General features: G+C 35.5%; 1 protein-coding gene across 1 annotated transcript; it reads right to left on the minus strand.

Moving 5' to 3' along the window:
- Window positions 1–1,925: 1,925 nt before the first annotated feature.
- Window positions 1,926–15,134, minus strand: MYOT (myotilin; the record flags this gene model as incomplete). The annotated part of the gene is made up of 9 exons (XM_079703010.1): window positions 1,926–2,098; window positions 2,323–2,456; window positions 2,944–3,109; window positions 4,705–4,912; window positions 6,002–6,134; window positions 7,067–7,113; window positions 9,443–9,547; window positions 10,648–10,822; window positions 14,779–15,134. The coding sequence occupies 9 exons, from the start codon at window positions 15,132–15,134 to the stop codon at window positions 1,926–1,928; spliced, it is 1,497 nt and encodes a 498-aa protein (XP_079559136.1).
- Between the last annotated feature and the right edge of the window lie 575 nt (window positions 15,135–15,709).

The raw sequence follows: 15,709 nt of genomic DNA on the forward strand, positions 1-15,709 counted from the left end.
GCTCCACGACGGGAGCAAGCGGCACTAGAACATGCCAGCGCGCGTGCGCACCGAGGCCTTTACAGAAAGGCTTTGCGTGAGGCGGGCCTGAGCGCGGTGGCGTTTGTCTCCTGCGGAGGACCGACTTCTAGGGCAAACCTGGCTTTAGGCCTGGGGTTAATCATAAAAATCGTAGTAATTAATTATAATGGGCTACCCATTCTTGACTTTTAACATCTTTTGAGTTGTTTAGTCTTCACACTGCCCCTTCCTGAAAGGTATGTGTTTTGCCCTCGTTTTAGACCTGAAGAGACTGAGGGGAATAAATTACTTACCAAAGGCCCGTTGGGGCAAGTTTTGCTCGACGCCAGAGCCCCACTCCGCCGCTGCAGCTTGCAGACACTGATTATTAGTAATCGAGAGCTGTTGTTAGAAATAGCTTCCACCCCTCTTTCCACCCAATATGGCTTAAGAGAACGTTGAAATAGATTTAAAAAAAAAAGTTCTGCAGTGATAATGTAAAAGCGTAGGCCAAAACAGTAGTCTTTGGGAGCCCGGACTCACATCTGACCCAGCAGCTTTGCAAAAGTGAGAAGGTTTGTAAATCAGCTATAGAAAAGGCCAAATTTGGTTGTAAATTAAGGCATCCATAAGCCCGCCAGAATATGAGGGGGGGAGGGGGGCGGGGATTCTTAGGTTGGTAAAAAGGAAAATAAAAAAGGAATTCAGTGGAAAGCCCCAGGGCAGCCAGCTAAGAAACCCGTCAAGCTGTTTTGAAAGTAAAAAATAAAGCCACTTTTGTTATTTCTCCGAAAGAGATGTAGGGTGATGTTGATAAATGCTGTTTCATGGCAGGTAAAAAGGAAAACTAGGCCACATAGCAGCGAGGGTCAAAGACTACCAATGATAAAAGGAATAGGAGAGGTCTAGCAAAAGGCCAGCAGCCAGTGGAGATGAGACCTGAGAAGAAGAAAGGGCTACTGGCCTAGCTTAAGAATAGTTTAATACAAGGATTTGCCCTTTCCTGTACTTGGACTCTCAGAGGCTGGCAAAATTGTTTTCTAAAGTAGTAGGTTATCTGAACTAGAAATATAGGAGGAAAAAAGCCCAAAATATAGGTATTCAAATTTACATTAAATATAAGAATTAGGTAGATGACTCTGCAGTCTGTTCTTAATCCATTGAGCTCAATAGACTCAGAGATCTTGAAGAATTAGAAACCTATTTGGTTAAAACAAAATCACAATTTCAGGAGAGATTCTGTCATGGTTTAAGTTATTCTGGTTGCCTTTGAAGTGCAAACCATAAAAAGTCTAGTTCCCTCTCTGGAGGAATTAGATGTAACTGAGCTTCACCAAGACAGGCTGTTCTAGAGTATAATGTTGTTGGTCTCTTGGAACTTGTTATTCATAGGTTTTGCTGTGTGTCGCTTAATAGATACAAACCAGCAGTTTTATCTTAAAGATCTAGACTTTTGTGAAGAGGAGGCAGTCTTTTAAATATTTGAAATTTTATTCTCTTCTGACATAAAACTAAGGAACACTCAGATAATCTATACCATGTTAGTATTCCTATCAGAGAAAACGGGTAAAACAGTATTTAGAAAGCAGTACCAGTAAATCTTATTACGCATTAGATGTGTTTAAAACGTTGATATTCATTTATAACCTGTAGTTGTAAAATGTGTATGACTTAAATATTAAAATCCCACATTTTTTAAGATCTTCATCTACAATTACAAACCCAGATTTTCTGTAGGCTTCACAAACCAGAGAGGTAAACAGAATGTGCAAGAGTCAAAGGATAAACACATTATAAATATATATTAGTTGTATTACCTAATTAAAACCATAATCTGTTAATACAGCTATGGATTTATTTCAAAAATTTAATTGAATATATTGCTAATAGTGTAGTTGTTGTGTTTTCCAATGTTGGTAGAGTTATTAAAGTTCTTCACTTTCATAGAGTCCAGATTGAGCTGCCAGACGCTGAAACTCTCCTTCAGGGTTAAAAGCTTGTTTCACATCCAAACCTTTCCCGTTAAGTGCTAAATATTTGCTGAAAGTTGGTCGGACGCGTAACTGCTTAGGAGCTGGAGGAGTTTGGTTTGGACGGGCTGAAATGGATCAAATAAACGTTAATTCAGAAAACTTGTCCTAAACAAATGGGTTGCACTAGGTACTCATTATCGGACAGGGAGAGAAAAAAAATCAAAACTGATTATGTATGGGGAGAATCCTTCAGAATTTATGCTATGCTGGAATTTATGTTTCTTATTAAATCTTTCCAGTTAAGTTCTTTATAGCACTTGACATAGCACTGTATAACAGCGTGAGATACCTGTAACATCTAATCTCGTGTTACATGTGATCACTCCAGCTTCATTAACTGCAGACACAGTATACCACCCAGCGTCTTTCTTGTTTACATCGTTTATCAGTAAAGTAACTCTTCCAGAGTTATCATGATATAAACTGGAAAGAAACAAAAATTGAAAGTAAAGGAATTAATTTTCCTGTGAGAATTTATTTATGATGCCTGTGACCTACAGAGTCAGACTAATAGGAAGAAAAAAAGCATTTGGAAATTCTGAGTCTGTAGCTAGTCATTGCCAAATAGCTATGGGTTTTTTTGAATTAAACATCCCCCCAGTCTTGTTTGTATCATCTATTTCCTTGAGCCATCTTCTTTTATTGTTAGTAAAAAGGTAAATCCTAGCCTACTTTATCCCTTAAATTTCTGATTAGTGGAATCTGGCTTAATGAGGCTTATTATATTTCTCTATATATATATTTTAAAAGTTGAAGTATAGTTGATTTATAATATTGTGTTAGTTTCATCTATATGTTTTTAAAATTAGACAAATTGAGGTCACAGATGCATGCCATTTATAATGCATTTCAAAGTATAACTGGATTCACCCAAGTACAGTATAGTTAAGTCTAGAAATACTTATCCTACCTTATTCGATCAGTGTTGAATTGTACCATTTCATTATTTCTTTTCCAGAAAAGCTTTGGTGGTGGTATAGCCGAGATTTGGCATTCTAGCTTCACTGAGTCTCCCTCAAAAACTTTTTTACTCTGTGGTTTGTAGATGAACATTGGTGCTCTTCTATGTTCTTTTGCTACATATTAATAAAAAAATCATGTATTTGAAATATTATAAACAATATTAAGTCAAACCAAAGTATTATGAAGTTTGCATGCTGATATAAAAGTTTAAAAAGTACTAACAACAGGATTGGAAGCTTTATGTTTCAGCTGTAGTTAAAATAATATGCAATACTGTTGTATATTATATACTATTTATAGTTCTAAAACAGTAATGTAATGATGCGTTGAATTTATAATCATGTTTCATTGGAAGAATTTAAGTCAAGTTGAGATCATCTCAGCTATAGGGAGGCAGCATGAGTGGTGGAAAGAGTACCAGCAACTTGGGTTCAAATTCTGTTTGCCCCACCAGCCATGCCACAATGGGGAAAATTTTGTTTAGTTTCTCTGAGGCTAAATTTTATCTATTGTAAAATGATACCCAAGAAATAGTTACTGCTGTGCCCACCAAAGCACAAAATTATTGTGACGATCAATTGCGATAATGAATGAAGATGCACTTTGTAAACTATAAAGTAATATACAAATGCCAATAATAATTATGTCTTTAGTTTTCTTCAAATACCTGAGGGAAAAGAGGAACTGATACTATAATACTATAACCCTAACTTTTCTGAAGGGGTAAGGAGGAGATTGGACGGATGCCTGTCAAAGTCTTTTTCAGCTCTAACATTATAGTATTTTTGGAGCTATTGGCACAGAAAGGATTTGCCCTAAGCTTAATCACTTGGATTTTGTGTGTGTGTGTGTATAAATTCCCAGATCACTAGTTTTTCCCTTAGTCTGAGGGCCCTTATTATATCATAGAATAATCTTAAAGATTTTTCATTCATCTGGGTAGAATACAAACTCAAGACTGCCCATCCTTGAACTTGATCAAGTTTTTATATAATAAGCAGTGAATTATAGCAAAATATCGCTTATGCAGTATATTGTGGCTAAAGTCATTGTAAATGTGATTATTTAGAGCACTTGAATTGTAATATTTTAAAGCAGGACATTAGTTTTATGAGAACTGCCCTACTAAAGACAAATTTGAGATATGAGTTTTACCATACTTGTTTTCTAAAGCAAGTAAGCATGTTTTTGTTGTCATAATTAGAGACTAGTTTCCTGGTAAAGAGTGCATAGTCTAAGGCTAAAAGTTGATATTTACCCTTCAGTTTTAAACTATGTGTGATTATAACAGTTCTGTGAAAATGTGAGTCAGATTGATTATTTTAGACTGTAGTCCAGATAAATGATTAGACTAAAAATTTTCATATTAAGACCCTTTAATCATATCTACAAATACTGTACATCTACTGTACATCTAGAAATATATCTAGAATATACTACCTTCTTTGGTCTGTCTGAAATTTTACCTTTATTTCTCTTCCAGAAAAGCTTTAGTGGTAGATCTGTCATTCTAGTTTCACTGAGTTTCCCTCAAGAACACTAACCCCTGCCCACCGTGGCTTTTACATGAAAATTGGTGTTCTACTGGGTTGTATAGTATAGACGTTAACCTTAAATATAAAGTCCTTGGGGTTTTTCTTTTTTAACACTTTCTTTTTTGATTCTACAAAATTTTAAGGAGCTCTGTAGGATGTCTTTGAAAGCTTACCCAGGACGTCCAGCTGCACAGTAAAGGTGGCTTCTCCTGCTCTATTCTTGGCAACACATGTATAAGCCCCTGCATCTGAAGCTCTGACCACTTCAAAGATGAGTGAATGAAAACCCTTTTCAGACACTATCATTTTGTGAAAATCATCTGATTGAACTGGTCGTCCATTTAGATACCATGACACATCAGGAGCTGGTAGTCCACTAACCTAGAAATGAAAACACAAGGAGATGATAGAATTTTAAATTATATTTTTAATTTTAAATTATTTATGATATAAATTTAAAAATAAAATTTAAATTATATCACTGGGACCCATTTGTCCATTTATGAATTTTAACAATTCAGTATCTGAGTGGGTTTGTGATTGAATGCAAAACAAGAGCTTAAAAGATATTTTCTTTCAATAATTTTTAACAAAGTAGTAAAAACTATAACCCTTGAAATTAATACAGTATTTTCATACTATCTGAAAACACATCTAGCTCTTTCATAAACAACCTCAGACTCCTTAATATCTCTTAATTACTATATTAAGGACGTTAAGTTATTTTATATTGGTCTCCACAAGGAATATGGAAGTCATATGGCTTTTCTGGCTAATGGCAAGTGTGAATGAAGTCCCAGAGGCCCATATATATGAGACTTGCTGATAACCTTTCCAAATAACCTTTCCAAAACTGAGTGTTCTTGAGCTGTAGTTCTGGTGTATAAATGGCATTTTGTTAAGTGTTTTTGTATAAGCCTTGACAATTAAATCCATACACTGACTTTCATTCATAAGGAATCTGAAAAAACATTTATAAGAAAAAGTTCTCCAAAATGAGGATAATAAAAATGTAAGCCTTTCTAATAAGTTATTTTAGCCTGAAGAATTCTTCTAGGCCAAGAGAGAGCAGGGTGACTTGAATTTCTTAAAGAGGCATTCTACTTTAGAAATCCTATTGCTATGAAAGCTTCATTTATATAGAGTATTAGGTGGTAGGCACTATTGTGAGTACTTTATACCTGTTTACTTAGTTAATCCTCAAACAGCTTTATGAGGCAGATACATTTGTTATTTCCAAAGAAACAAAAGCATAGAGTTGTTAAGTGACTTGTCTCAGGTTAAACAGCTGTAAAGTGGCAGGGCCAGGATTCTAACCCAGGTAAACTTAGCTCCAGAGTTTGTGTTCTTATCCACTATACATACTTCTTGTCAAGCTGTGTAGAAAGCTATGAAGAGGAGGAGGACATTTTTCAAAACTTAGTATCCCACTGTTAATTTTTCTCCAGTATTTTTGAACTTTTCTCTTACTTTGAAGTCCATTCTGCAGAATCTTCCTTCTTCAATTGACATGTTCTCTGGCACTTGAATGAAACGAGGCGGGTAAAATTTCTCCTGGATTGCATCCTGATCATTCACATCTCCCCTTGAAGATGATCTACTTCTACAAAAATATTTTAATAATCACTATGCAGAAGAATCGTCATTGCTCTTCCTTTCATGCAAATATAGTTTAGCCATCAAATTTGAAACCCTAGAGTCTATGCTGTTTGATCTGATAGTGTAGTAACAATGGAGAGAGGCTGCAGAGCTGTATTTAGCTGTGGCATATTTGATGACTATTAGAAGTGGTAGCAATTTAGAAACATCTGGTACAAATTATACATCTTTGTTTCTTTTTTCAGTGCCATGAATTGATGAAGAAACTGATCTATTAAAATGCAGAGTACCCCATGGACAATTCTAGTCACATGCAAAGATTGTATAATTAGAATCAGGTTTCCATTGTTATGAAAAAGTTGTTTAGCATGGAAACATGGTCCTGGCTTATTTCACCAAAACATTAAAAAAAGTTTCCTCTGAGATAGTTGTGATAATTAACAGATAAAAATTTTTATTGTCATCTTTGACATTAGAAAATTCACATTGTTTTTTTCCAACTGGTTCTAAAGCAGTATAAACATTTTCTTTTTTTATAACCTTTTTTTATTGCAGTATAGTTAATTTACAATGTTGTGTTAGCTTCAGGTGTACAATAAAGTGATTCAGTTATATATATATAACATATATATTATATATATATAGATTCTTCAGATTCTTTTGCATTTTAGGTTATTATAAGACACTGAAAATAGTTCCCTGTGCTATATGGTAGGTCTTTGTTGTTTATCTGTTTTATACATAATAGTGTGTATCTGTTAATCCCAGACTCCTAATTTATCCCTTCCAATTTGCTATCCCCTCTGGTCACATTGCTTTGTATAAGAAGTATGTAAGAAGCTTGAGGGCTTTGTAAATATTACATTTTTTTTAAGCTGAAAACATTTTAGGTAGCAAAATGTATATTTCTTTAAAATTAAAAAAAATTTTTTTTACCTTACTTGTGATGTAGGAACTTGCAGTCGTGCATGTTCTGAATTGTGCTGCTTGAAGTTAAAACAAAGTGATAATGTTAACATGCTGTTGTTAGCTTGAAATGAAGCAGAATTTAGTAGTCGTAGATGAAAGGAACACTTCTGTTGTGGCTGTATTTGTACTGTCATGGATAGTTCTATATATTTAGCTGTTAAGCATTTAAAATATAGTACACTAACCTTCTAATACTCTAGCAAGAAATCTCCAGAATTAAGACTATTCAATAGATATGATTTATGAAAATTAACTAGACTTTGAATTGGTGATGGTTCGTTTTTTAGATGACGATTTTATGACAAAGGATGATGAGTCCCCCTGGTGTATTTGAAATGGGAGCACATAGTACAGATTGTCCTTCGGTAAAACAGGAATAGTCATGAAGTCATTTGTGTTGGCAGTAGATACAGGGTCTTATGCCTACTGCTCATAAGTGGCACCAACAGCAGTAAACACATATTAGACTGGAAAATACTTTTCTTTGTAGCTCATGGCACAAAATCCTGACGGGCACTGTGGAAGCTATGTGTAGAGTTATGAAAAGCCTTTGAAAAACAACATTACTTACTTCCTGCCTAATAAGGGTGTATTTAATTTAAGCAGTCATCTTTTAGAATTTATATCTGAGCACCAGAAAATTATTCATATTTGAGGATAAAATCAGGAATTGATGAATTTATAATAGAATTAACTGATTAAATATTTAGTGCCTATTCCATGTATTTCATTGTGCTTGGCATAGTGAGAGATACAAAGAAGTAGAAAATATAGTCCTTACCCAAATATATGAAAAACAACATAGCAGATCAGCACAAATAATTTATTTTGGGATGAACTTTAATGTATTTTGTCATTCTAAAACAAAATTCTTACAACTTTGTAATAATTTTTGGCTAAGCTTTGAGTTTCTCTAAGCCAGATGTCAAAAGATCAGTGAATTTTTTGGTAAAAAATAAGAATTATCCACTTAAACTCATAATATCTAAATTAAGTTTTTGACTTTTTCCTGTAGTGGTTTGAACATGTATGTATTCATATTCATAGGTGTGATATTTCAGTTATATGTAATTTGATGACATTTTGTATTATTTAAGTAGACTGTTTGAAGTGTACCAAAAAACGTAAGATTTTTCTTTTCTGATTTCATAATATGTTTTGCTGCTATCTCTTCTCTTGGTACCTTCACCTTCATTTTAAAGTTTTTAAAGAATGAATGAGAAAAACAATACACCCCTGACCTTGAAATCATACACTGTGAATTTATAACGTAAACCATCATCAATCTAATGTTACTTTGGGTTATTTTTTCTAATAGAGATATATTTGTGTCTTATTCTTGCTGTAATCTCCTGTACCAACTCCAGAGCCCAACACACAGTAGGTACTTCATATAAATTAGTTGAATAAACGAGTGTGTGAACTCTTCAGTAGCCAAAATAGATTTAAGTTCTGTTCTCAGGTTCTAGTTACTTGCTGTGCTAGACCCTGCTCTATCCTTTTCAGTAGATCTAGTCACATTTAACAGAAACAAAAGTCTTATTTTCATCTTCCTATACTGTAGAAGATTGGAATTCTTGAATGCTCAGTTTGGCTTCCAGTTTCTTGTGGACTTTTTAGGAAGGAATGAGAGGTAACTACAGAAGGAAGATAGAAAGAGCAATAGCAGTTCATTTTGCCTCTCCAGCTGTACACTTCTCTTTGAGGTTAACTTGTTAAAATGAAGTTGATCAGGAACAAGCCTGTGGGATATTCACTTTATGTTCTGCATAAAGTTAATCCCTTGGAAAGGATGCTGTTGTTAATCCTGGAGCCATTACTCATAAGGTTTTTGTTGTTTATTTTTAATAAGAATCATTTTAAGATACAGGAACATGACAAAAGGAATTGGATGTTTCATTAGTACATGAGTTTATTTTAAAACATTGAAATGATAAACAGCTTATGAGAAAAGGTTATAATTACTTTGGTTTAGAGTTTTAACTTTTGTCCTGTGAAAGATTTACAACTCATAAATTTTCTGTCCATGTAGACATTGTAGGGAGAGTCCTCGGTTTAACTGACCCCTAAATGTCCAGATGAAAAGTGACACCATTAGTCTTCTGGTGTTTTGACTTTATAACATTTCATATGCAGATACTAGAACCACCAGAAAATGGGGTAAAATTAAAAATCTTTGTGTATATATTCAGCCCATCATGGCCTCTACTTTTTATACGTAATGGAGTATGGAAGTAATTGATTTTTGCTTCAAATGCTATTTATAAGCATTTAGAAAAGCAGATATTTAAAAATCACACAAAAGAAAAGTGCTCCAGTTAGATAAAGATTATTTTAATTTACCTGTGCTGGATCTTGTGCCTCACTGTCATTTTGAGCTTGAAACACAGCAGCTGCATTCTGTGGTCCTAGCAATCTGCGAGCCATCTTCTCCTCATATGTTAGCCGCTTTAAAGAAATAAATCATAAAAGAGATAGTAATGAGATTTAATAAAAGTTATTTGTATAGCTTTACCTTAAAACCACCAAGAATTATACCAAAGAAGTATAGTTATGCCTATTGAATGATAGATACTATGTTTTTTAAAAAAAATTTTCTTTCATTCAAAGCATTTTCCTTTCGTTCTAGTGCCACTTCTCTCATCTGTAATATTCATCTCTGTTTTCTTTCTTCTCCTAGTAAAGGCAAGCATAATCACCCTTAAATAAGGCTCTCTCTCCCCAGTAAAGGGAAATACTTTGCCTTCCTCCTTGTTCTGCATGTTCCTGTTGGCTCTGTCTTTGAATATAGTACCATATGTCCTCAGATTCAGAAATAACTTTTATTAAGTGAACACTATATTTGATTTACTAACTTCTGGTTAAGAGCAGTGCAACTCGTATGTTAAATGTATTTGGATTAAAGGCATATAGTAGTACTCTTTCAGAGATCAGTGACTAATACAATGTGTATAATAAGAATTATAGCTATTTTTCCATCAATAATATATACCAAAGTACATGAAGAAGTCAGGTTGACAGCATTTCCCATTAGTTATTTGGTCATCAGACATATTTTTTTTTTTTTTTTTGCGGTAGGCGGGCCTCTCACTGTTGTGGCCTCTCCCCTTGCGGAGCACAGGCTCCGGAGCACAGGCTCAGTGGCCATGGCTCACGGGCCCAGCCGCTCCACGGCATGTGGGATCTTCCCAGACCGGGGCACGAACCCGTGTCCCCTGCATCGGCAGGCGGACTCTCAACCACTGCGCCACCAGGGAAGCCCCATCAGACATATTTTTATGGTAATGCTTAAAACAAAATTGAATCATTCAGATTGTTTTTTTTTTTTTTTTTCATTTGCTTCATTCTTTTACTACTGAACTCCTAGAGGGGATTTCATGCAGAGAAATACAGAATAGGATCCAAATATTCCCTGTTTTTAGATACTCCTCTCCCTTGCTGATTATATGGACATAGATCTGTGAGACAGAAAGAACATTCTTATTGAGATTAGATTTTATAGTTTTATTGGCTTTTTTTTTTAAATACAAAATAGACATCTTGCTCACTTGGTTTCCATTATGAAGAAGGTTGTCCTTGCATTTTAGCTTTCTCTCCAAATCTTGAATCAGAGCTTCTTTTGATCCTTGTATTTCATGGTCAGGAGTCCTTGGTGCGGGCTTAGCATTTGCATTTTGGGATGGCGTAGCATTTACAGGTTGGCCAACTGAGGGTTGTCGATAACTTTAAAAAGAAAACAAGATTTTTAAAAAAGAAGATCTTTAAAGTAAGGTGTGGTATGTAAAATAGAATTGGCATCATGTTGTCAGTCACCTTTAGGTAGGTTGAATTTACCATTTAGTTCTGCTGGTGTTATTAAAACACCAATTGCCCTAATAACAGTCAAGAAGGATTTTATAAGAATGGTTACTAGCTGTTTTTTGTTTTTGTTTCTTTTCATCTTGGCAAATGAAAATTAAGTAGCAGGAGGAGCAATTTAGATTAGACATAAGGAGAATGTCCTTCCTTGAAGACCTTCCCTAAAGAAGTGAGAGTTAAGTCTAGTTACTGGCAGCTTAAGAGCTCTTCCAATATTCCAACTGAATTTCCTGAGTTTGATTTATGGGTGGATAGTAAACAGCGATGTGCTGGAGCTGACTCATATGGGCTTAAGAGAACTGATTTTTAGTGTCTCTTCCCAGCTCACTGGGATCTCCTGTTGAAAGTTTGAAATTGGTGGTGGTGGGAGTATCTACACCAGGGAAATTGGTAAATACCACAAATCATGGCTCTTTCCTCCAGAGCTGATTGTTAAACATTTATCAGCATAACCACTGGTATTTAGTGAATATTCTCTTGCTGTGAATGGAGTCTACAGTTTACATTTTAATTTCTACTTCCTATTCATATTCTAGACAATCCAAGTATGGCACTATATAACAACTTGTACAGTAATAACAGTTTCTTCAACATTGCATAAGTGATTTTTAGAGAAAGAGATGATTAGAGGAGGAAGGAGAAAGAAATGTAAACTGAGAAAAAAAGGAGTTTGGGGGAAAAAAAGCAAATTTGATTGGCAGTTGAAGAGTTTGGTTTAAATCCTTATTTCAAATTCCAACCCTAAATTTTCTTCTAAGATGTCCTTGCCCCCTCCTGGTGTTCCCCTGCTGATTCTGATAGAGGACAGGGGTGGTATTTAGGGAGTCCTATATTTTTAGATCTGTTAGGTAGCTCACACTTTTCACAGGGTTTATTCACATTTTACCTAATTTATTTATTTAGGGCTCTGAAGGTGCTAGCTTATATCTATTTAATGTGGGAAAACTGGCCACTGCCCTCAATGAATATTTTACCATTGTCATAATAAATCCAGATATCCAGATGAGGCAGCTGGCAGTTCTCTGACATGTCCCTGTTCAAAAATTCACAAGGATCATTAAAAGAACTTGTAAGCTAAGTGGAAATGTATTTCCTCTGAGTGGAGCCAGAGTTTTAATTTTTGCAGGCTTTGGGGACTTGGTTAGTAATCTCTAGATTGTAAATACACTGAAGAAAAAAAAGATGTTTTATTACTCGCTGTTGTATTGTTTGTATCCACTAACGCAAAGCCTGCAAAATAGTGAGGTAATACTACCAGTTCAGTGAATGAATATTTTCCATTGTATTCAAGATGCTCTGTATTGAAAGTTGATTATATACATTTTCCCTCCTTGTATTTCAGGTATTCAGCATTGTCTGTATCTGATTTGTTCAGTGAAGCAAATAGCCAAACCAAGTGTTTAAATAAATAGTGAGATGTTTTTGTTTTGTTTTAAGATTGAATTCCCAGGTCAAAGTGGTAAAATTTCTTTGGTTTTATAGATCTGCTATGTCTCCAACTGTATGAAGTTAGAATAGCCCATTTGTTTTTTTGTTTTTCCAGCTTAAAAAAAAATAGTCATATGTGTTTGGTTAAAGTGAATTAGCATTAAATAATTCTTTTGTCAGACTGTCATAATATGATGTAATATATCTGAGAAATCCTGAAGGACTATCAAAACCAAGCCTGAGAATCACTGATATATATGTAATCTCAGTCACCTTTTTATTCACTGAATACCTGCATTATTACCAGTTTAGATGGTTTGAGTGTTAGGACTTGATATCTGTTCATAATTAGAAACTAATATTATACTTGCACAGTGCTTTATAGGTTTTTTTTTCCCCCATCATTAATCACCTAAATCCTTTTATTACAGATCAGAAAACCCGAATCACTGAGCAGGTAAGGAAAACTTGAGGAATATCACACAGCAAGCTTTTTGAAAGGAATAGTTAAAGAGTTCCCCTAAATTTCTAGTCTGTGGTTTGATCAACTGAATAAAACATTTGCGTAAGGGTTTCCTACTGATGAAAAGCTAAATAAAGCTTTCAAACTTCTCTAGGTCAGAATGCAAGGGTTATTATAGAAGACAGGGCAAACTTCAGCCCATCATAAAAATGAGGGAGTTGTGCACAAATGTTCAAAGGGCCAGAGCTTTCCACCTGTGCAGCTGGACACTGAACTGGTATCAAGTGGCTGTGGGAAGATTAAAAGAGTTATCTATGGTTGCTGAAAATGGAGCAGCTAAAGCTGGATCTTTGATCTCTGGTTTGGGGTCCTTCTGTGCTTTATTTCTTATCCTCTCTATTTTTTCCTTCCTTCCTCTCTTAGTTCTGTGCAGAGAGCTAGGTACATGGTTGAGGCTCACTAGTATTTATTTGGTGGCTTTCTTTTCTGGGCAGGAATTTGGAATAGGATTAAAGCCTTTACTAAGAAAAATATTTTAGTGAGAAAGAGTTATTTTAGATTTAAACACGCTTATACAGGACATTTGTAAATAATTGAAAGCTAGATGGAAAAAGATTATATGGGTAAAATGTAAGTAAGAAAAATCTACAATATGTGATAATGGGTATAATGGGAATTTGAGATAGAAGAGAAAGAGTGGGCTCTTAATTCTTGAAGGCATCTTTTAAAATCATTAGGCCAAACCTATGAGAATGCCTTTTTTGTCAGTCAAAAATTTTTAACTATCAGCCATTTCAAATGGTTCAACCTAGTATCTATAGGATTCTAACAAATGTTTTTAGCTTTCCTGGTTTTTATTTTTAAAAATATTGAAAAAAATATTGAAAACTTTCTTTGCAAGTTGAATTGCTCTGGTGAGTGCACCTAGGTTTCCAGAGTTGTCACCAAAAATAGGAATCTCTAGAAAAATTAGCCTCTAGAGAAAACTGAGAGAAATTAGCAAGAATTTCAGCAAATCTGTTGATTAGCCTGTAACTGACAAAATATATTCCATCACACAGTTTTTCAGATGCCTCTGATTAATTCTCTGATGTGCTAGCCAGCCAAGGAATAGGAAAACTGATAGCCCAAAGTTTGCATAAGCACCAAGTATTCAGTTCACGTTTTAAAAAAAGCACAACCACTTTGTCCTTCTTCATATCAGGTTCTCCAAGGACAGTTTTAGGGCTGTGGAAATAGTACATGCTTGCATAAGGCTTCAGGTATTCTTCCCTGTATTTAGGTTGGTCTAACCAATTTGAACAAAGTGTGGTTTTAATTACCAGAGGAAACCTTAAGGTCATGAGCCTTTACCTATTCAGTCCTTTCTTCTGATCATAGGGAAAATTCATATACTTCAGTGTCTGAATCCCATATTTTCTTTTTAGCCAAGTGGTTGTTCAGGATCAGAGGGGGAAATGGATAGGAAGAAAAGACTAAGACTGAGAAGAAACTTAATAGCCTCTGCTTATGTGAGAGGAAATCCTATCTGAAGAAGAGCAGACAGGTGTTCACCTCAGCTAAGCTTAGAACCAGAGCAATTAAATTTACAGCATGAGGAACTTAACTTAGAGCTGGGGGAATGTTCCTGGGTATGTTAGAAATATTTTTTTGAAGATGGAAAATAGTAGGTAAGTAATTGTGTTATGTAATAGGTGATTTGGGTTCAGCTCAACCTGGACACTGGAGAATGGGTCAGATGACTTATTGCCAGTACCCTGGTTCAAGGTGTTCTAGGAGAAATACAGAATGAGACTCTGATGTCACATTGACTTTTTAGATAGTGAAGAATGACGTACATAACCTATCTCCCCTTCTCCCCCAGATACAAGCTCACGGTATACACAGTTCTATCTGTCTCTCTCTATATATATTTTAAAAATTCACTTACTTGGAGTCCACAGTGGAAGGGATGTTACTGCTATTGTAATCAGGCTGTGATGGTAATATGGAGCTGAGGAAGTTGGCTGGGGACTGGTTATAAGTGGCTGTAACCCTTTGGCCTGGGTTGGAGCCAGCAAGCTGCTGAGGAGAAGCGGGGAGAGCAGATGAGGACATAGTGATGTGAGAGCTCACTGTTGAGGAGGCGGAAAATCTTTGCTCTTTGCACTGGCGGGGCTGGATGATAATAGAAGACTGTTTGGTCTGGCTAGAGTAGCTGGAGGTTTCCGGTCCAGGAGGCTGCAGTCTGGAGCCACATGGGTTTTGGGATTGGATGAAGTGTTTTGGACGTTCGTAGTTAAACATGCTTAGCTGGTTTATGGAAGTTGAAGGGAACTTATAATGATTTGCTCCTGGAAGGGTGGGGTCCCGAATCTGGGGCTGCAAGCCTGGAATTATACAAGGTTGCAGTGAATCAGAAGCAACCTTGGTCTGCACCTCGTTGTTGAGATCCTGGGAATACTGTGCTCCTGGCTTTGATAGAGTGGCCTTCTCTTGAAGAATATTGTTCCTTCAAAAGAAGAAGATGATTCAGTTACAGTATTTGCATAAAAAACAGTACTGTTTATTTAAGATCTTTAAGAGTTTCTGTGCTTTTTTTTTTTGCTTGTTTTTTTAAAGCTTATGTGCTTTCAAAGTCACCTCAAGGTGGAACTTTCCTGGCTTCTAGACTTCCCATTCCTTTATCTGTTGTCTTTGCACAAGCGACTTTCCCCTTGAGAATAAGAAAAAAGAATTCATTAGTGTTTGTTTGTCTCTGGGTGATTCTTAAAGCACGCCCAGGGGCTTCAAGATGTAGGAAAAGTTTGAGTTTGAGTTTGCCAAGTGGTTATTTATGAAAAGAAAACCTGTGATGTTGCTCAGTGTGATAATTTTATGGT

This window comes from Hyperoodon ampullatus (genome assembly GCF_949752795.1).
Source record: "Hyperoodon ampullatus genome assembly, chromosome: 4".
Lineage (NCBI taxonomy): Eukaryota > Metazoa > Chordata > Mammalia > Artiodactyla > Ziphiidae > Hyperoodon > Hyperoodon ampullatus.